General features: G+C 46.4%; 1 protein-coding gene across 2 annotated transcripts in view; it reads right to left on the reverse strand.

The window, feature by feature from the left end:
* Window positions 1-3,264: 3,264 nt before the first annotated feature.
* LOC144142762 (protein sel-1 homolog 1-like) overlaps window positions 3,265-21,628 on the reverse strand; it is a 31,958-nt gene continuing 13,594 nt past the window's right edge. The window contains exons 4-15 of one of the 2 annotated variants that reach the window (XM_077674464.1): window positions 18,104-18,323; window positions 16,782-16,842; window positions 15,490-15,851; window positions 13,851-14,005; window positions 11,773-11,976; window positions 11,028-11,090; window positions 10,401-10,488; window positions 9,170-9,318; window positions 7,829-7,994; window positions 5,762-5,836; window positions 4,788-5,083; window positions 3,265-3,386 (exon numbers count right to left, since the gene is read on the reverse strand). In XM_077674464.1, the coding sequence (XP_077530590.1) occupies window positions 3,267-3,386; window positions 4,788-5,083; window positions 5,762-5,836; window positions 7,829-7,994; window positions 9,170-9,318; window positions 10,401-10,488; window positions 11,028-11,090; window positions 11,773-11,976; window positions 13,851-14,005; window positions 15,490-15,851; window positions 16,782-16,842; window positions 18,104-18,323 (1,959 nt within the window). In that variant the 3' untranslated portion in view covers window positions 3,265-3,266. Of the gene's footprint in view, window positions 3,393-4,787; window positions 5,084-5,761; window positions 5,837-7,828; window positions 7,995-9,169; window positions 9,319-10,400; window positions 10,489-11,027; window positions 11,091-11,772; window positions 11,977-13,850; window positions 14,006-15,489; window positions 15,852-16,781; window positions 16,843-18,103; window positions 18,324-21,628 lie in introns of both variants that reach the window. The other variant, XM_077674463.1, reaches the window with a different exon arrangement.

Genomic DNA, 21,628 nt, shown 5'->3' on the forward strand with positions numbered 1-21,628 from the left:
CATAGCAAACAGATTTTTATTTCTTCCTCCTCAGCATGTGTGCAAGTTCGAATAGCCTTCCTCCGTACAGATCAGAGATTGATGCTGGCATTGCGAGATTTTATCATTCTGCATTGACCAACCTGTTCATGTAACAAGCTGTTATCAGTGTCGTTTTGTTCCTTTTGTACGTTTGTTTGTGGAATGTACTTTACCCATTCTACTCTGTGGCATGACTAAGCTTCAGGCTTATACGTGTACAGTTAAACCTGGATGTAACGAACCCCAATGTAACGAATTCCTGGATTTAAAGTTTTTCAATTCCCCATTGCCAGCCCCATTGAAACTCGCGTCTTTGTGACCACTATGTAACAAAGGTGTTGCGACGGTTAACCTTGATGTTACGAATTTGCTGCGCTGATGAGTCAGTTTTTTGCACTTTCCCTGAAAAATCGGCTGGGGAAATGTACTAATTTAGCGAATTTTGCCCGCACCTCAAACTACCATGTGTTTTCACGTGCGAGTGCGGTGGTGGTTAGGTGCTAGACCTGTTTGTCGGCGTGTAGTCGCGCGTCTCCACTGCCGTCTGTTATTTCGATTCGTCAGTGACGAGTTCTGCTGCCTGAAAATCAAAAGTTATCTATTTTCAAGATAAGCTCGCAATTTTAAATGCAGTCTCCGCCCGGTACAGTACCAAAGCTATCACCCTCTTAATTTTGAGTGTGGAAAAAAGCATCATGTTCGCGAAAAAGTGCCCTTTCATCGTAGGTTTTGCCCCTTAAACGCGCGAGGCACCGAAAAGTGTCAAAAGACAAAAGTGATACTTTAGTTACGTTTCTGAATAGGGGGTAGGTGACCTTGCCTCTTCAGAATGTCGTGTAGTTACTAAGCTCTTGGGAAAGCAGCAGGCACAAATAACGCAGTTTTTCACTGTGAGATTAATCCTTCAAGGGCGAGTTCACAGTCCCTGATGTCTATCATTTTGGTTTCGTTTCTGCATCAGTCACGTGAGCCTTAACTCGAAGCTTGCATGTAACGAAAAATTGTGAATTTTTGTCTACTTCGTTTTATCCAGGTGGAATTGTAGCATCAACCAGAGCAGGAATTTGGCCCGACACTTTGGCCTGTTAAGCTCAGGCTGTGTAATTAGGGAACCCTGCAATGGGGCTAATCTAATGCCTTTTCTCTTTCCTTCCTACCTCTGGCAGTATTGTGGAAGCTTTTGCTCACAATTAGGATATTCCCAAGGCTGACAAACAGAAGTCTGTCACGTACTCCCCGGAACACTACACAATTCACGTTGCCACTCCCTTCGCTTACTCTTCTTCATACACGAGGCACTCCAAAACTGCTGGTAAACAGTAGCAATGTGGCTGCTGTGATGTAGAGGAGGCAATGTTTTGGACGTTGAAAAGTGGAGGGAAGAGTGGGTACAATCTTTGCGGTTCGAGCTGTCCAGTGTGAGAAGCTAAGGTGGTGCAGATATTCATTGCCCACAAAGTCTAAGCAAGAGTCTTGTCTACTCACCGTGTTCAAGGACTGGTTCAGACGTTCAAGGGAGTGTTTAAGGGGCCCTTTATTACCCTTGGGCCAAACCTGGAGGAGCGAACCAGGGCCGTTGAAAATTACCTTCAAACGCACCGACCGCGTGAACAGCGATTTCATCATTGCAGTGACAGGTTATCCTTCTCGGGTCACCGATTTCTAGACAGTCAACTTCGCAAAGTGCACTTGGCAATCCTTGTAGCGGTATAAGAAAGAAGCTACTGCAATGATGTTTTCATTAAGCTTGGAAGCCAGGAGGTTGCCCTTGAAGTACCCCCAACAGTGAACTACCACCAACAGCTGTTCACTATGCGTTGTTGAAGGGCGGTGTTTTGCCATGATTAGGCGCTGGATGGAAAGACATGCTTCTCGAGGAATGATGGTCCCTAAATTGGTGCAAACGTTCAATATTACTGTGCTGTTGGAGGAATGGAATCGCACATCCCATGTTAGAGCTCGCCTAAAGGGTTCCATGCCATGGCCACTGGTCGGAAGCAAATTTTGTACCGCTCATTCAAAACAGCTGGGAGATAGTAGTTCCTGGTGCAAGAACCTCCAACCTAGGCGGCATTTTGAACAGGATAAAAAAAATTATGCCCTCAAATGCTTTCCTAATGAATAGGTGTGCACTATTGAAATGCAAAGCATTTCTACGTAAAGCCTCTACAGCTTCTGTAAGCTTGTTGTCGGGTGTAAAAACAAATAGGATCCTGCATGATCACAATACAGCTCCTTATTAAGGTGTATGGAGTTGGACTTGCAAGCTCATAATGACGTATAGACGTGCTTCTAAAGTCACCGAGAAGACAGCCATTTGGCTCTGCTTCTTTTTTCTTTTAGCAGCAAAGCTGCGTAAGCTTGCACTTGGTCCGGTGGCGTTAGCCAAAAAATAGAAAAAAAAAAAACTGCGCTTCCTGTAAAGGGTGCACCAGTGCATATATAGTGTTATTGCAGTGAAGCCAGCTTTCGCGCCTCCGCAAGTGCGAGTCCAAGCGGCATATGCATATGTACCCCCTTTACTATTATTTTAAAGGTTATAGTTTTTCTTGGGCTATTAAAACGCAAAAAAAAAAAAAAAACTGGTGCAGCTTGCACCAGTGGTGCAAGGTAGGAGATGGTGCAAATCACACTAGAGTTTGTGGAAGACCAACATCAGTTTTCAAGGTCCTCGCCAGCGCAAAGGCTTGCTCCATCGGGCAAGTCCACGAAGAGAGAAAAAAAAAAGACACCAACACGCAGAGTACACAAACACTGCCCAACAATTGTTTCTCACTTTTAATCTCGCAACTTTTTTTCTTTTTTTCAAAACAACACGATTCGTTCCTTTGTGCAACTAAGAGAGAAGAAGAAAAAATCTTTACCCCCTCCTCCGAAAAAACACCCGCAGCAACATACCCATCTCCTCCGCCCGCAAACGTCCGCGACACTCGTACCACCCTTCGACGGTAAGTTGTTCTCACGGCGGCGTCACCTTCGTCACGTGACACGCACACACACGCGCTGGGCTTTTGAACGGGAAGGAAGGAGGAAGACAGCCTCTCCCCCACCCAGTCGACTAGCAGCTAGCAGCAGTCTGTTGATTTTCAGCAGTTCGAGGGAAAAAAAAAAAAAAAAAAACACGAGCGAAGAAGCACCCAACGTGGCGGCGTTAACGTGTCACGGCCGAAAGAGGAGGGGAGGAGCCAACAATTCCAGTCGCGCGCAGTATTTCTCGACAGAGGGCGCCACCGGGTCGTCGTCTTTCACGCCCGTCGGAAGTAGACCAGCACACCGAGAAGGATGGCCATGACCGTCATGACGTACAGGTCCCAGTCGGGACCGAGGGCGTCACTCGGGCTGAATTTGGGCAGCAGTTTCTCCCACTGTTGCTGCAACACAGACAACGGTTTTTCATTAGTTTTGACAAGACAACGTCACTCACAGGCCACAGAATGGTTGACACTTCCCCGCCCACGCCTATTCAAATCGACAGTACCGTATTTATTCGAATCTAAGCCGATAGTTTTTTGAAATACTGATATATCAAACTCCAGGGTCGGCTTGGATTCGAGGATTTTGAAACACGCGCCAATTTCCAAGTGAAATTGAGGGAAGTGCCGCGCAGCTAGCGCCACCCAGAAAAGAAAGTATTGTAGCCATTACTAGACAAGCCAGTAGCCACTTAAGGGGGCCATAACTGGGGCACTGCCTCCTGATGCCGCCATTTTGAACTGTGCGGACAGTGGCCTGCATGCGGTGTGGCGTTTGGTTTTGACAGCGCAGTGGCACCAAACAAGCGGTGCCATTATAGTGCCGCTTATAAAAGAAAAGTTGTTTTAGCCGCGGAGTTGTCGTCGAACGTTCAAGCCGAGCGGGACTTCGGCGTGGATGAAAAAAATGTCCGTCGTTGGAGGACGCAACGGGAGAGGATATTTGTGTGCGCCGCAACGAGGTTGGCATTCAGAGGCTGGCAGCGATGATGACTCAGAATGAGTACCGCATCTTTATGTTCAATAAACGTGTTTTCTTTTTGTGAACGCTGACCTCGCCTTTTTGTTCGGCCTACATTTGAGGTAAGTTTTTTTTTTTTTTTTTTCGTGGCTTTGGACTTTCGGGGGTCGGCTTAGAATCGGGGCCGGCCGAGATTCAAATAAATACGGTATACAGGGTGGTGCGACGATAATTGGAACACTTATAAAAAATTTTTCGGAGCGAACCAGTGCTCTGTTCGCATTCAAACTTCACACGAAGGTCGCATTTCGTGTTCCATTTTGTTTGACACCGGGAACAACGACGGTAATTATCATTCTATTTGGTCTGCAGCAGAAGTTACGACAATTTGAAGTTTGGGCTTGAAAAAGACAAAACCGGTTTTTCTGGTTCCCACTTTTCAATCCCAAACTTCAATTGATCATAACTTATGCTACAGACCGGATAGAATGATGATGTCAGTCTTATTGCACTCCTTGGTTTGTGCACAGTTCGTTGGTACCTGGTTCAGGTGCACTCCTCCAGCAGTTTCTTTACAAAGGCTGTCAAAAAATCGATCATAGAAATCCAAACAAATTTGAATATATTCGTTTTACACGGAAACAAAACTTATATCTACAGTCAGAATGCAAGACTAGATATGTACCCCAATTTTCATCACCGTAACTGTAAAAACAAACTGTTTTGGTTTAAGGCCAGTGTGCGCATTCTTACAGTAATGCCCATCGGGCACTGTAGGTATTTGGAACAAGTAAAACGTTGAGACGCCTTCCCCCCCCCCCGGGCCTTCTCACCTCCTTGAGGTAAGCAAAGCCGTAGAGCAGGCCCAGCTTGACCAGGGCCAGTGCCACGGGCAGCTGGGCGTCGGCGCTGGTCTCGGCGGCCATGTCGTAGTAGCGCTTGGCCAGGTGGATGTCCTTCTTGAGGCCCAGGCCCTGCTCGTGCATGTAGCCCAGGTTGAACATGGCCTGCGCATTGTGCTGCTGCTCCGAGGCCATGCGGTAGTGGGTGGCCGCCGTCTCGTAGTCGATGTTCGTGCCGTAGCCGTAGTAGTGGTAGTCGCCCAGCTTCACCCGCGCCACCGAGTAGCCTGTGCCGTTCGTATATTTAAGGGACCATTACGACAATAACAAGGGAACAGGAAAAGAGCTAATGCAGTTAGCAGTCAAAGGTGCAAGTGACGATCACTTACAAACAAGCAGAAAATGAAGCAAAAAGGAGGGGAGCAGGAAACACCGCACTGCACGGTGGTAGGTACAGGTGCACTCGAAAGTAAACGGAGCATGTGTCCGTGAAGTTACGGAATTTTATTTGATACATGGCTGTGAGCGGACAATGGGTGTGCAGATGGTTTTCACTTTAGGACTCACTTAAAGGCTACCAGCCACACCCTGAATTCAAGAACAGATTACATCTGACTACACATTAGACATTAGAAAGGTTGGGCTGTGGCTGGAAAGGAGTTAAACATGCAAACAACAGTAGTGATGGCTTCCACGGCTACAACAAGGTTAGCGGTGACGACTGCTTTTGCAAGCGAATTGTGGGTTGTGAACAGATTAGCATTTTACTGCACCTTTTTTTACTTTACAAACAAGTGCGTGTCAAACAAGCAGCAGCGTTTGCATCTGGTACTTCCTTGCCTCATCCTGTCGCCATACACAGACATCTTAATTAGCTTGACTTCGATCTAGTAGCTGTGATCTATTCAAGTCCAAGAACAATGTAAAGGCCCAAAAGAGGGCAAAAGCAAGTGGTCTTCCCTTACCCTGCGTGGCAGCCCGGTTCCAATAGAGCAGTGCCCAGGCAAAGGTCTCATTCTTCGGGAAGTGTCTGCTCTCACCTGGACAGAAGAAGAGAGGCGGAACACTTGGCACTTCACCTGCTGTCACCATCTACAATCCCCAAGTATTGAGATTGTGCGGCAAAACAACTAAGACAAGTGCACAAACACAGTAACGCAGTGGCTGCGACAACATCGCCGAAAAGTGGATTGCAGACACTAACAAGTGGGCCCGAATGCGATAAATTCAGTGTTGCGTGAAATAAAAGCACGACTAATTCTTAAAATTGAAACGCAACCACCTAATTACAAAAATGCACTAGAACAGCATCACGATTTACATGGTGGAGCAACTTCAAGTTGCACGTTCAAGCTCACTGAAGCAAAACAGAGAGACAAGCTAGTTGGTGAACATCCATGAGTGAAACTTAAGCGCAAACAGACACAGGGATGCAGGAGCAGACACAGAAATAGACAAGGAAAGCACTGTCTGTTTGCACTTAAGTTTCATTCATGCAAGCTCACTTTTTCGCGGCCATGTTTTGTTTGCCTCCAATGCACGCAGCAGTTTTTTTTGTTCATTTGTTTAGACACTTGACGGTAAGTTGGGCAATTTAACGACTAATGTTCCACGTAAAGGTCAGACCAGAATGCAGCAATCAACGCAACACACTTAAAGCCCCTTTTGAGATGCCAGTCACAGACAGTGACACTGACGTCACCCGCGATCCAAGGCAGACTTCAACACAAGCCACTGCCACCACCACCATCATCATCCAATCGCACAAATAAGTTGACCTTGTCCTCTCTATCTTCGTCTTTGTCTTTTTCGCAGACTTGTTCCTTTGCGCATCATCCACAGCCCCTTTCTGATAATGATAAGCGATGCAACAAACTACAAATCAAACGCTATCTACAGCACAGGGTGTGCAACCACAGCAAGATAAATCTGCAACACCTCCTCCTATCACATCAAAGCCTGCGCTGACCCGACTAACCAATGAATGAACTACCTTTATCTACAAGGAGGCCTGGGGCCCTCATTTGGGCTAGGGGAAAATGGAGATGGAGACACATCTCACAAATAAGTTTCACAATACGTAGTAACCATTTGGAGTTTCTGTTCCAGGCATGGTTTGGTTGCAGGTTGGTTGGTTGGTTCGTTGCAGGCATGGTTTGACTGTTCATATGGACACTCGATTAGCGGAGCACTGCCAAAAGGCTCACGAGGTGCAGACGCATGCAAGAACACTTCGAAAAGGGGTCCAAGTTGATCAGCCGCTCCACAACTCTGTACAGGCCATTCTTGGTGCGTACACGGTTGGTGACCCTTTCAAAAGATGCCGAGATCGCCTCTAATAAGCTGCCCGAGACTCTAGGAGTTGGACTCTGCCTGTTGAGATTTCTAAATGAGAACAAATTAGATGACACAAGCAAATTCGCCTGTTTGGCCATGCCAATGGCTGCAATTCTACACCGGCCGCACCCCAATGGACAGCAAAAAATCATGCACTCCTCCACCTAACGACGACAATGGTTGAACATGCAGCTTTCTCATGAGGGATTCCTTGGTCGTCTAAGTTTGGACTTCAACTCGCAGACGGTTTGGACTTCAACCCGTTGAGCTTTGACTTTGACCAGCACACATTTAAGACTTTTGATGATCGCAGCGGCTTTGACTCTTACCCTTTGCCATTTCATTTCGCACAAAGAAAGCTTCGCAATCAACAATCGTCGTTGTTTGACAGAGGGGTGCATGATTTTTCTGTCTAATTTTGCGCGTGCGTGCGCCTCTCTCCAGATCCAAACTGCTTCAACCATGCTGGAATGGCGCAATCGAATAGACGTCTGCTTCATAACGCGAGCAAGGGACCCAGGTTCGATTGCAACCACAGGAAGCGTTATTTTTCTTCTTTTAGTTCACCCACGACCATCATCATTGTCAGAGAAAGCTGGCTTTCCTGCAGTGCGTTTTGCGGTGCACATGAAGCCATAAGCGAGACACAGGCAGCTTCGCTTCAGCAACCGAAAGCCAGAGGGGAGAGCGCTCACCTCGGTCGAGGATGAAGGCCGAGTTGCTCTGGGCCACCTCATAGCCAAGCTCGGCGAGGAACGCGTACTTCACCAGGGCGGTGTCCACCCGGCCGTCCCGGTAGTCCGAGTACGCCTGCATCAGCTTCTCGCTCCACCGGCCGCGCTCCGCCACATTCTTGAAGAGCTGGACAGGGGAACGAGTGCAACTTCACCCTCTTTGACTTGAACCCTCCCCCAATGTGTCTACCACTCAAAGAGAAACAAACAATCGGTAGGCCCTCCGAGTCTACCTAAGCAGCACAGTGTTTTCACACTAAAAATGTACCAACTATCCCACAAGTAAACACACTTGGTGAGGCTAAAATGTGCCAATTATCCCACAAGTAAACACTCCTTGTAAGGTTAAAATGTACCAACTATTTCAGAGTTCTTCAGTATAGACCAGTTGCCGAACTCTGTTTCAGAAACCAGGTGGTGCAAGCAACCCAACTTCGCTGAAGCCGAGAAGCGAGTGTACTGGTGCAGTGTAGGGAGCAACCACTGGACTTTGCCAAACATTTTTAACAACAGAATGTGATAAAATAAAGCTTGCTTTTCAAATGTGGAAACATTAAACTTGGCAATGTTTGCTTGTTTCCACGATTTTTCCATTTATGACTTCCGGCAGCAGCCGCAAGTACTCAACTGCTACACTTCCACTTTCTGTCGACAGATGGCAGCCTAGTCAGCATGCCCCAAACTGCTTTTAAAGCGAAAGCTTTCTTGGTGAGAGTGATAGCATCCTGTCTGTCAAAGAACTAACGCACTTCCCCATAAACCGGATGGTTGACCAAAAAGCTGATAAAATCTCTGGACACACAGTGCGTGCATGAAACCATGCTTCTACTGTGTCAAAACGGTTACTTGAACATCGTGAAGGAGTGATTCTAGATGAGACAATACATGTGCAGATCATAAAGAAGCAGTACAATAGTATACCTTCATCTCACAAAGCACGTATCGGTACACATTAGATCGTTTGTAGATGCACTTAGTGCGTGAAAAATTGCCGCATGGGTTCATTATTCGTTTGGGAATTGGGGCTTTGAAGGTTTCACGATCGATTGGACGCACTATTACAAAGTTTTTTTTTTTTATGCACTTTTGACGTGTTTTGTTGCGAGAAAGCTTTTGCATTTCCTCGACTTTCTTTAGGAAGAAATGGTAACGCTTTTTGATACGTGGGGTCTATGGGGAGTTCCGCAACTGGTGTATGTTGACTATAACTCTGCGCTAAATCATTTCAAGAAACGAGAGAGGCAGCTGCTGCTTCTCTGCTGCTAGCAGGTAAAAAATAGTCCCAAGAGCCCTCCTGCTCACCTCCACGGCGGTACTGCAGGAGCGGACGGTACCGGTACCCGTGGCGTGCATCTGGGCCAGGTTGTAGAAGGCCAGCACGTGTCCCGACTGGGAGGCCAGCGTGTAGTACTTGATGGCCGTCTTGAAGTCTTGCAGCACGCCCAGGCCGTCTGCCAAGAAACAACATCCGGGGAAGGACCAAACGTGTGCTTCAACGGCACCAACCTTGCGTCAACAAGGCTTTTGCACAACACACACTAAATGGAGGCAACTGCGAGCAACAACAGAGGTGAAAGTGCAAGTAACAACAGCTTTATTAATGAGGCAATTATTTAGGGCATCTGGCAGTTAAAAATTTTATGTCAAGCAGGGACATCCCTCTTGCACATTTTCCTAAACTTTTTGACTACATGAACCTACCAAAAAAAAAAAAAAAAAAAAGAGCTTCATAAAGCATGTAGTTGTAAATTTGCAACCTTGGGAATAAAACTCAGACCACCATTTTTTTTTCAGCCTCAATGTCGTAATTTTGTCTTCACTGGAGCTGCTGCTTCTTTGTAGCGTGCAGCTTCATTAAAATGAAACAACAGTGATATCCGTTGCAATAGGCATTAATGAAGAACAATTCCCGATAAAACTACCAGTTTTGGTTTATTTCTCTATGCACTAGAGGAACTTTTAATTGATGGCGTGAATCGAGACCACCAGGGCCGAAAAGGTTAATTCAAACGAAACAGTCACATTCGAAAGAGAAAAGTTCAATTCTAGTGATTGCTTGCCGGTGCAATTTCCAGTTTCGTCTCGCTGCAGACGTTGCAAGGCGTAGCAAGAAAAACGCAAGAAGATGCAGAGAAAAAGGAGAAGGAAAAAAAAAAAAAGCCACGAAAAACCAACTGGTAGCACTGAAATGACAGGCACAATTACAAGTCCACAACTGTGAAGGCAGGTACACCCAAACAATTATTGGGCTCTGTGGCAAACCCCTCAGCAATAGTGACACAGCGAATAAACTGCACATTTATGCAGAGTTAGAAACAACTGTGGCTGCACTGTAGCAGTTGGCCATGATTTCACAGACGAGCTTCATTTTAAAAAAAAGAACGCACTTGGGTCGGAAAGTTCACAGCTCTCAGCTCAGCACAATACCATTAGCCATTCTTGCTTCAACTATAGGTAATCTAGCAGCAGAAAACGGCTGGTAAGTGGCATACAAAGAGGAAAAAAAGAAGAAGAGAACACCGATCGCACTCACTGTAATACATGTTCCCCAGCTGAAGCTGACCATCGACCCAGCCCTGGTTGGCGGCAAGGGTAAAGTACTTGAACGCCTTGCTGTAGTCCTGAACGCAGGGGAAAGGAGGGGGGGAAACAGTGTCGGCAAGAGGCAGCCCATCACAGAAAGGCCGCCAAACCCATTGCTCTTTGACTACCTCACCCAAGTTCAAGTACTATGAACTAAAGTACAAGGTTTTCACTCCGAAAACCCTGCGCCGCTTAGATTTACAAAGATGGGAATTGGGAGGAAACAGACTAAACAAGCACAAGAAAGTGCTTCTGTGAGCATGTTTCATCTGTCTCCTTCTCCTTATCATGCTTGAAAACCTAAGTTGCGCAGTGTTTTCACAGTTAAAATGTACCAGCTATCCCACAGGTAAACACTCCTTGTAAGGCTTTTTTAACCAACTATCCAACAAGTAAACACTCCTTGTAAGGCTAAAATGTACCATCTATCCCACACAAAAACACTCCTTGTAAGGTTAAAATCCACCTTAACAACTATCCCGCAAGAGTAAACACTCCTTCTAAGGTTAAAATGTACCAACTATCACCCCAAAAAACACTCCTAGGAAGGTTCTGCCCAAGAAGACTAGACACCCACCTTTTCAACTCCCTTGCCGTGCAAATACATGAGGCCAAGGCCACTCTGTCCCACCGCATTGCCCTGGAGAATGACAGCAGCAAATACAAGTACGCAACCGTCATAAGTAAAAGCATTTGGGGGTTGTAAATTTCCGAGCGCGCATATAGATGCGTGATCAAGTTCAGAAACTCCAAAGTGACAACTGTTGGATAATGTGTAAGCGTACACTGAGCCCCTTTAAGGTTGGCTTTGCCACTACACAAAAATGCACTCCTGGGAAGATGTTTCTCGAGGGGATGCAAGAGCAGCCTGAAATCAAAGTATCAAGGCCCTAAGTTCTTTTTTGAATACCTCATCCAGGCACCATGTTTCCCTAGGAAGCGCTAATCAAACAGATTTAGGGGAAATCCCCAAGGTGGAGTAAGCTGCACAAAGGAAAGTACAGCTTTCCTTTCGGTTGCATTGAGGTGGATGTCAAACTTTCCTTCGCACCCCTTAGGAACCAGTGTACACCCAGCCCCATTAGGTCGGCTTCACCACTAAGCACAAAAGCACTGCCAGGAAGACATCTTTCAGGGGCAATATTTGGCGTCTGATGTCAAGGTGTAAAGGCCCCAGGGCCTTTTACTAGTACCAAGTTCTTCTGCACCAGAAGGACGACACACCAGGCATTACATGCGGACAGACAGGCTTCCTCGTCAAGTACGTGTGTAGAAACTCCCCCGGGATTTAATTACAAAAGCACTGCCCAGCCCCTGTTCACCTTGTCGGCGGCCATGGAGAAGTACTTGAAGGCGGTGTCGTTGCTCTGGGGCACCACCTTTCCGCCCTCGAGGAACATCTTGCCCAGGAAGGCCATGGCGTTGGCGTTGCCCGTGTTGGCCGCCTGCGTGAAGTAGCCCAGGGCCCGCGAGTGGTCCTGCTCCACCCCTCGCCCGCCCTGGTAGTGCAGCTGGCCCAGGCCCACCTGCGGATTGGATTGGATTGGTTAGGGTTGGCTGGCTGGTTGGTTGGGTGATCAGACTGACTGATCAATCAATCAGTTGCTTGACTGATGGACTGGTTGAGCAACTGGATGATTGACTGATTTGCTGATTCAACAGTTGATTGATGGGATTGAACAACTGACTGATCTATCGATTGCTTGAGGCCCACCTGCGGATTGGATTGGATTGGATTGGGTTGGCTGGCTGGTTGGTTGGGTGATCAAACTGATTGAGTGATTAGTTGCTTGATTGATGGACTGATTGAGTGACTGGATGATTGATCTGTTGATTGAACAGTTGATTTATGAGATTGAACAACTGACTGATCTTATTGATTGATTGATTGATTGATTGATTGACCAATCGCCTGATTGAAATTGTTACACGTAGTGCACAGATACTATCCACACTTGGCCAGTCCCCATTTATGGACTGACACAACTGCAGGAAGTGTACCACTAAGAGACAATAGTGTTAACAGATTTTACATGCCTGAAGCTAGGCATAAGAAAGGCCGCAGTAGAGGGCTACGGACAAATGTAAATCCGATAACTGCACACTGAAATCTTGTAAACATGAGAGTTTTTACGGTCAGGACCAAACTCTGTGACCTCGCATTTACCGACACAAGGCCTCAGCCACTGGGCCACCACTGAGGGTGCACTCACGGCTGACTGTGACAGCCGTGAATGCGAATGCACAGTGAAGACCGCTTATAATGTATGTCGTGGAAGCCGTGAAAAGCCCCACTACAAGTGGTACAGCACTATAAACAAGGCATGCGCAAACCCAACCATGTTGCAAGCTACGTTTCAATCACTCCTAGTTTATCCCCACTCAAGCAAACACCACTTAAAAACAGATACGTTCTTTATTTCATCTGTTTTTCTCCCCATCAGAAGTGGCTGCACGGTCTTACAAACAGCTAGCGCCGCTTTAACGTATACGCTTGTGTGTTGAGGCATCTGCATTTCTTAGCATCGAGAAGAACGAATGCCGCAGGGAGGGAAAAAGCCCGGCTTATGCCGGCAAGACTACGGGATAAGAACGCAAGCCAGATTTCCTTTTTGGTTCCATCCCGCCTTGCATTTGCGATGCAGAAGGCAATTGCTTGCCGGCACAAGGTAAAAGTAGTGGAAACCTAAAGCGTCTGGCTCAGCTCACTATCTCCAGGTGTTTGAAAAGGCAAAACTGTGGTAGCCTATCTACACAAGGTTGTAACTGCAACAACTTACTGGGTGGAGGGTGGCGTCTCGCTATCTTCAGAGGTGCGCCGAGAGCAAGGGAAGTTGTGGTTATCACACGAGTGCAAACAGAATGTGAACTAAAGGGTGCCTGTTATATTTTATGTGTGTAAGCTGGAGGAGATAAGCGAGTGCGCCACATTGGATGGCTGAATCCATCTTTTTTTCTTTCTTTTTTGCTACCCTAAAGCGATGCCCCAGCTGCGCCGGTCGATCAGCAGACCCGTCAAAAAACCGCAATAGAAATGCTCTTGCGCCTCGGGCAACTGTGTTTTAAGCGGTATGCTTATGAATTCTATGGGAGGCAAACCCGGGGGTCACAAAAACTCGAACCCGCGTTACATCCGATCCTGCATTATAAGCTGTTACGTTATGTAATGGTCTACATTGTAGCAGCACGCAGCATTTAGTAGGGAACCCCTCCGCCCAGTTTCAAACTGCCCACCTGCCAAGCTAGCACAAGCGCCGAACAAAAGATGAAAGAGTGTTTGTTGCCTCCTCTAGCTGTTCACATGTATTCAGGAAAAACGAAATCACTCATCAACCCACTATTGTCCCAGAAACACGAACACCATTGGCATTTTCCTCACGGCCGTTCGCCCAGCACCCACCTGAGCCTGCACGTCCCCCTTGTCGGCGAGGAACTGGTAATACTGGATGAGGTCGTCGTCGATGAGCCCGGAGGACGAGCCGGGGTTCTCCATTTCGTCGAGCAGCCGGACCCGCTGGATCACCATCGAGCCGCCCTTGTTCACGTCGTTCTCCACTGCAGCAAGGCGCACAACAAGCATTGCATCCAAGGTAAATTCCTCTTCCAACTAGCAACACCACTGAACAAGCGGCCACATGCACTTTCCCTCTGAACACCATCGTCCCATTTGATGAAAGGGTTCATTAGGACTACGGTCACGTGATGATGATGACGCATTGTGCCATACCAATTTTCACGCCTGGAGCCAGGAAAATGCCAAAATATAAGTGACAAAACATGTTTACCAAACATTATTTGGAGTATTTATCCGGAGCTCGTATTTGGACATTATCTGGACATTATCTGGAGCTCGTATCCAGCATCACCCCCTGCACTGCTGCAAGAGCCCGGGTCTGGCAAACTTCATGGCGTACAAGCAGTAGAAGACAAGAATCGGTCACACTGCACACAATGAGCCTGACGCCACAGTCACACAGAACCTATACAATTTTCAGTAAATCAGCTCTTTTTCAACTGTGCCAACCAATGCACATCAGCTGGACTGGACGCGAAAACGCACTCAAAATGGATCGTTAACCTTGCACGTAAGCTCAACCCCGTCACATAATTTGCATTTTACTTCATACCTACGGTTCTTTTAAGACAAGCTGTTTACAAGTAAAATGCATTTAAGTGTGCCAGGTGATGGCGCATATTTTAGACTCCGACTGCAACACTGCATAATGTAGTGGGGTAGAATCTCAAAACATCTCGACTATTCAGGGTCCCTTAACGTTTACTAAAATCAAATGTTTCACAGGAAATCATCAAGGTGGGGTTTACAAATATATGGCTGCAATGAAGACCTATGCTATTTTCTCAGCAACTCATAAGTCGAACCTAGAGACAGCTATTTGCAGTTAGAGAGCAAACAAATCTACAATTCGAAACAAGGGGCCAGTGTAAGTAAAAAATTTAGGCCGTTCCAGTCAATGTGAAAGCTGTCAGAAGTGCAGAGCAGTGATTCGCCATAATGAGCTGTAGCGCCGTTATCCGCTCACTGCTACCACCCAATGCAATTCAAATTTTCCGCCTTCGCAGTGCTCGCGCGCCACCTGCCTAAAACTGCGCCAGCGGGAGTTGGATTCCTTATGTGCTTTCTCTTCCTCCCGCAGGTGCCGGCGTTGCACTGCCACTTTTTTCGCTTACTATCGTAAAAACCAACCCAACGAGCATTCCGAACTAAATGAACCCATGAGCTGACGGTTAATTACATATATTGTACCTCAAATGTACCTGCAGTTTTCTTTGCTTTAAACAACGGGGAGATGTATAACAGGCACCAGCGGTTCACAAGTTTCGAACGCTTACGACTACAAAAACCACTTGGCTTTCGAAGCCTCTGTGGGACGCCACTACGACGGTACGCCCTCTACTTGGATCCAGTGAGCGAGCTATGACGACAAGGCGAGCCCCTAAAGTGCTCTATAATATTCTCTTCACAATCTTTGAGATAACGTTCTCCTTTCGTTCCTCAGGTAGTGCGTGCGCAAACTCACCCACTTTGGCCACCTTGCGGTAATAAGTGAGTGCCGCCTCGCAACTGGTGACCACACTGGTGCCGTACCAGTACCGGTAACCGAGAGCCATCTGGGCAAAGGGGTTGCCACCCAGGGCCCCGAAGGTGTAGTACACGAGCGCCTTGGCTTGGCTCGAGTCGACTCCCAAGCCGATGGCGTACAGGAAGCCCAGGTACATCTGGCCGGCCGGCGAGCCGACCGCCGCCAGGGCTTCAAAGTAGAGCCGCGCCTTGGTCACATTTTGGCCAATCCCCCCTTCGCCAAACAGGTACGCCTCGCCCACCGCCTCCTGGGCGGCCGCGTGGCCCAAGTCAGCCGCTTGCTCCAGGAGCTCGTAGGCCCTGTGCGATCAAGCACGAGTATTTACTCAATCGTCCACCCTAACCACCATCGACTAGACTTGCAAACACCTTTCAAAATGGCCGTGAGGCTATGGTGAGTGGCCACAAATCACAGAAGCAAGACACTCTGATGTCATAAGGACCCGCCAAGAGGAGTCACCATTACTGTTTTCCCTAAAATCTCCCGCATTTGTTCGATGTTTCCAACAATCTTATTATTATTATGGTTACAAAGCAGCCTTTTTAATGAAACAAACTTGTGTATTTTGTCTTCATGGCCCCTTTAATACATTTCACGGACAGTGACAGTGCTACTGAAGAATCAAATCACAGCCACTCGTTCTGTAAAAGCTCTGCCACACTGGGTGCCCTGAAGAGTTGACAGCACTATGCACGGATAAGAAACGTGGCATAGCTTAACCATGATGTGCAAACTTTGCCAGTGGCCCCTTCCTTGCTGTCATCACACGCTTTCTCTCCTGTAGTATGCCATTCCACCGTGCCTATCCCCCATTAATGCCTATCCCTGGCTAATGCCTTTTTTCTAAAAATTAGCCACAGAGAGGCCTTTCGAATGCAGTGGCTAAACAACCAACAAATTTGAATCCACGACACCACTCAAACAGCTTATTTGGTTTATTTCGAACTTGCCGGTAACAGAATAAAGAAAAAAAGAATTCAGTGCCTTGAACAGGTTTTTCGTTTTAAATCAACAAGTGGATAAAACCAGCCAGGCAGACAAAACAAGCCACACAATGAACATACTGACATCTCTTTACCCTGTTTACATGAACTTGCCCTACTGTTTCTTTTAGTCCCTTCACACAATATGTGCATAAAGAAACTGATCCAGATTGATCCGGATTAATACGGATTGATTCCAAGTTATTCCCTCCATCCCTCGTGGTGTTAAACAAAGGGTTCACTTACTTTCTCTTGTCCGAATCTGTTGAGTTCAGCAACGTTTTTCCCGCATCGTAAAGGCTGTTGGCTGCACGACACAAAAGAGCACAAGGAGACACAATTAACACCACAGCATGAAAATGCTACGACTGCAAAGCGGCGAACGAAAGTAAGCTTTCCTTAAAATGCTGCAACACGTTGCACAGAACGTAATACTTGCATCTGTACCTTCCAATGAACACAGGTTTCAGACGCATGCCCTTGGCCGAAACCTCAGGCCATAGCCCCGACAGGCACTTCCAGAGTCATCCATCAGACAGGCATTCAAAGAGTATGCGATCACAAATATTTAAGGTATTCAAACTATACAGTAAACTCCAGCTACGAAAATGAACACAGTTAAGATGAATTCCACGGTTAAGACAAACAACACGCGCTCTCTTGTAACGTCCACAATGCAAAAAACATCCGCTTAAGACGAGTTTCTGGTAATTCAGAACAAATTTTAATGGTCCCTTTGAGTTAGGGTTAACGGGGATCTAATGTCCTGTTGTACGTATGTGTTTATGGCACAAGGGCATCGAGGCCAAAGAGCACCACATCAGAGTGATTGGTCTTTCAGTCAATACAATACAATTTGCAAGGATGTGAGGGGGCCAGAAAATGAATCATTGGTAGGGGGGTGTAAAAGGCCCTGAGTGCAAAACGTCAAAAAACGCAAAGATCCTGGCATATACCATCTTGAAATTTTGCCCAGTAGGCAATCAGTTTTAAGAATCCCATATCTCGAATGCAAGTTAAAAGGCAATCCGTGGGAAACATAGGTTACGCTGCTAAAAACTGCGAAGGGTGTAAGGCAATGGCATATTTATAAATCTCCGGAAAGTGACAGCGTCTAGCGTCTCCAAATCCTAAACATTCAATTAAGATATGGAGAACTGAGAGCCGTCCTCCACATCTCTTCCATACTCGTGGTTGTGTGCTTTTTAATAGGTAAGAGTGAGTACCGTACATGTGATATTTCAGTAAATCTGGTTCGTTTTTCTGTAGTATATAGACCCAACAGTGGTTTTATTCAACGTGATTTGTTAAGGATTTCTTCAACCCATTCCTGTTGCCATCGCTGCCGGAGCTTCCTTCATAGAAGAGGCTTCATGTGCTGGTATGGGACCTGCGGTATTTCTACGCCACTTCGGAGTGTGGCCATACAAGCCGATCTATCAGCAATTTCATTCCCCAGAAGGTCGCTGTGCCCAGGCACCCAGCAAAAAATTAATTTCCATACTACGGTCACTCTCCGCATTTAATGAGACACCTAAGGCTGAAAAAAATTAACGGACATTACGTGCCTTTCTTCTCTTCTTCTGTTAACTCTCGCGGCAGTGGCTCTGGTGGCGGCACTTGTGTCTCCTCCTTCGGTGTCGCTGCCGAAGACGAATCTGCATCCGATTCGTAGTCGCCTTTCGCTGGAGGCAGGGCCTCGTCCCCTGTCCCATCATACGATTTCTGTTCAACAGCAGCAGATTCCGGAGTGTCCGCTGTGAACGCCACCACTTCTCCTTCTTTCCTCTGCAAAGTTGTTTGAAGACCACAACAGGATGTAAGTGCGAGAGAGAATGTGCACACCACTGTTTCTCATGGTGGAACTTGTGTTTTCAAAAGGGATTAGGGCTGGCTTACAAGTCGCAATCAGTTCTGAGCATGGATTCAGAAAGCTGAGAAAGCGTGGGGGGGGGGCCTTCTATACAGAGCACTTTAGGGGCTCGCCTTGTCATCGTAGCTCGCTCACTGGACCCAAGTAGAGCCACACGGCGTTCCGTCGTAGCGGCTGTCGTAGCGGCGTAACCCAGAGGCTTCGAAAGCCAAGCGGTTTATATTGTCATAAGCGTTCGAAACTTGTGAACCGCTGGCGCTTGTCATACATCTCCCCATTTTTTAGCGCCAAGAAAACTGCAGGGACATTTGAGGCAAAAGTACGTAATTACCCGCAGCGCCCGCATTCACTTAGTTTGAAATGCTCGCTGGGTTGGTTTTTACGATAGTAAGCGAAAAAAAGTGGCAGTGCAACGCCGGCACGTGCGGGAGGAGAAGCGAGCGCAAAAAGAACAGAACTCCTGCTGGCGCAGTTTCCGGCAGGGGGCACGTGAGCACTGCAAAGGAGGGAAATTTGAATTGCATGGGGTGGTAGCAGTGAGTGGATAACGGCGCTGTATACAGCCCATTATGGCGAATCACTGCTATGCACTTCCGACAGCTTTCACATTGAGTGGATCGGCTTTAATTTTTCCTTCGGCCTCAACGCCCCCTGAAAGAGGACTCGATTACTGATAGCCTCAAATATACTGTCTAAAACGAGCAAAACTGAACTCCTGTGCCATGTATGAGTAAACTGAGCAAAAATTTCGGAGGAACATAATTGATGCGGCACTAACCATTCCAGCAGGTGATGCAAGTGACGTCAAAAGGGCCTACGAACTTTGCTGGATTGTGTCATAACAAACCAACTCACACTGCGTGTTTGCAATTTTGCTTTCCTTTCTTGTTTCTCAAAATCACTTACTTCCTTTTTACGGGCCAAGCGACATTTATACGTTAAAACAAAATTAAAGTACAAAATTACCGGTTGAACAATGATTAAAAAACAAACAAAAAAATTTGGGACAAAAACCCTTTGAAGGTTTCCCAAGAGATGCAAAGCGTATCGGCAAGATACGTATTGGCTCAATCACACGAAACGTGTTTGATGCAAGGGACTCTTCACATCTCTAATTAAAGAAAGAGCGCATGGTTAATCTGTCCCTTTCTTCGTACAACCTCGTCGGAAAAAAAAAAAAAAAAAAAAACACTGCTGTTTGCTACAAAAAGAAAATGTCATGTTTCATATTACGATACTAAGAGTAAAAAAGTTTTGCGCACTGATAAACTATTTCCAGCGGCGAGCCACAATTTATTCGTCGAGACTACTTCCCACAACAATCTCAGTTCCACGGCTTCAGCACCACAGGCTCCTGTGTCTGGATCTATGCTCACACCACCGAGTGCCACTTTGTGTGATTAGGTAAGCCACTCAAATGACATCTGACGGTGACATTGGTGAGAATGCTTACGTCTCACACACCATATTTTTGCGCGTATAACCCACCCCTGCATATAATCCGAACTCCAACTTTCAGCCAACCAGAAAAAAAAAAATCCTCGCGTATAGCCCGAACATTTGATACCGGAAAGGCTGCACCAAAGCTACTGCTCAAGCAACACATCACATACTACGTAGACAGAAGAAGCGTATATTTAGCAAGTAGAATACACTGACTACAAGGCGAAAGTCACAATTTACTCAGTGTCACTGCTCTCACTAGAGCTATCACTTGAGCAGCAGACCTCACTGCTGTATACAAGGTCGTCTTCACAGCACAACGCGTACTGCCATGAAACTGTACTAAAAGAAAAACCCCATGCATCATCCGCACTCCTACATTGCCACTGAAAGTTTCGCATTTTTGGTGCGGGTTATACGCGCGAAAATACGGGCACATGCCTCGTAAGACACAAACTTTCCACTTCTTAAAACTTATTGGTTGACCAATATTGAGGTTCTTTCTGGGGAGGGGGAAGGTGGTCGAAAATGTTGACACGTACAAACGCCCCACTGATGATTGTGAATAAGATGATTTAACAGGGTTATCATATCCCTTACATTCAAGAGGGTCTGCAGTCAACCACTGTGGTGTTTTCGTAACTGCACCCCACAAGCTGTGAAATTTGCTTCGAGGCATGCCACATTGACGCTCCGCACCTAAAAATTTCTCGGGGCACTTAAGTCTGCCTAAGTGCTTTGAATGTCAAAGCATTATACCTTTCCCTGGCAATCAATAACTTATTCAGAGACCTCTTTGACAATGTGGTAGTGTTTCTCTCTTTGCTTTTGCTGCTTTCTCCTTTGGCGCGAATTTACAGTGGCGGCCATTTTCTGTACAGGACAACAACGGAAACGTTGGTTTTTCATCCACCGAGGCACTTTAAGAACCGTGCCGCATGTACACGAAAAATGACATTAGGTGTTTCAGGCCTTAATATACCAAATACCAAATTACATTAACTGGGCGGGCCGTGCTACATGCAAAAACGCAAAGGCAATTAAATGTGTTAGGCATGATGGTGGTCATGAGCAAAAAGAGAAATGCACTCGTATTTTAGAAGTCTAACGCAGCGGAAAACATTTTACGAGGGTTAAAAATGTTTTTTTGTGAAAGAAAATGTTATGAGAAATAGTGTTTTCTTAAAAATGGTGTGAGCCGTTTCTAAAAGTGGCTTCAGCAGCTGCTGTCGCCTGCCAGCAGCAGCCACATCTGAAAAATTTAACATGCCGAGTAACACGATGTTTTGCCTTTTGCCGCTGTTTTAGTGAACTTGTCTTCTTCAAAACTTCAAAAGTGCACAAAAATCGTCTTACTTCGAAGTTCAGTTACGTTTTCGCGTCAACACTCTGGTGCTGAGAGTTTCGTTGGTTCCATTTGGTGCTTATCGCGTTCGAGAGTAGACAGATTTCAAGGCATTCGTGAAGGTGAATGAGTTGCGCGGTACTTCTTAAACCAAAAATGGCATTAGAGTGAATGGCATTAGATTTTCGCGTGTAGCAGCGAATCAACGGCATTAAGGGGGGAGGCTGGTCTTAGACAAACTTTTTTATGTTTCAAGCTATTGAGATGAAAACTTCCAAACAGATGTATTTCAGCATTCTGATTTCAAATATCAATTTAGATTTTGGATATCACAAGTAGTTCTAATTTCATACAGATTTAATTGTTAAAAGCCTATCCCCGATTTAAAAAAAAATCTGCTTTAATGATGCTTCTACACTGCACTTCATTGCA

This window comes from Haemaphysalis longicornis, unplaced genomic scaffold (assembly GCF_048455015.1).
Source record: "Haemaphysalis longicornis isolate Haplotype H1 unplaced genomic scaffold, Haemaphysalis longicornis Haplotype H1 scaffold_6, whole genome shotgun sequence".
Lineage (NCBI taxonomy): Eukaryota > Metazoa > Arthropoda > Arachnida > Ixodida > Ixodidae > Haemaphysalis > Haemaphysalis longicornis.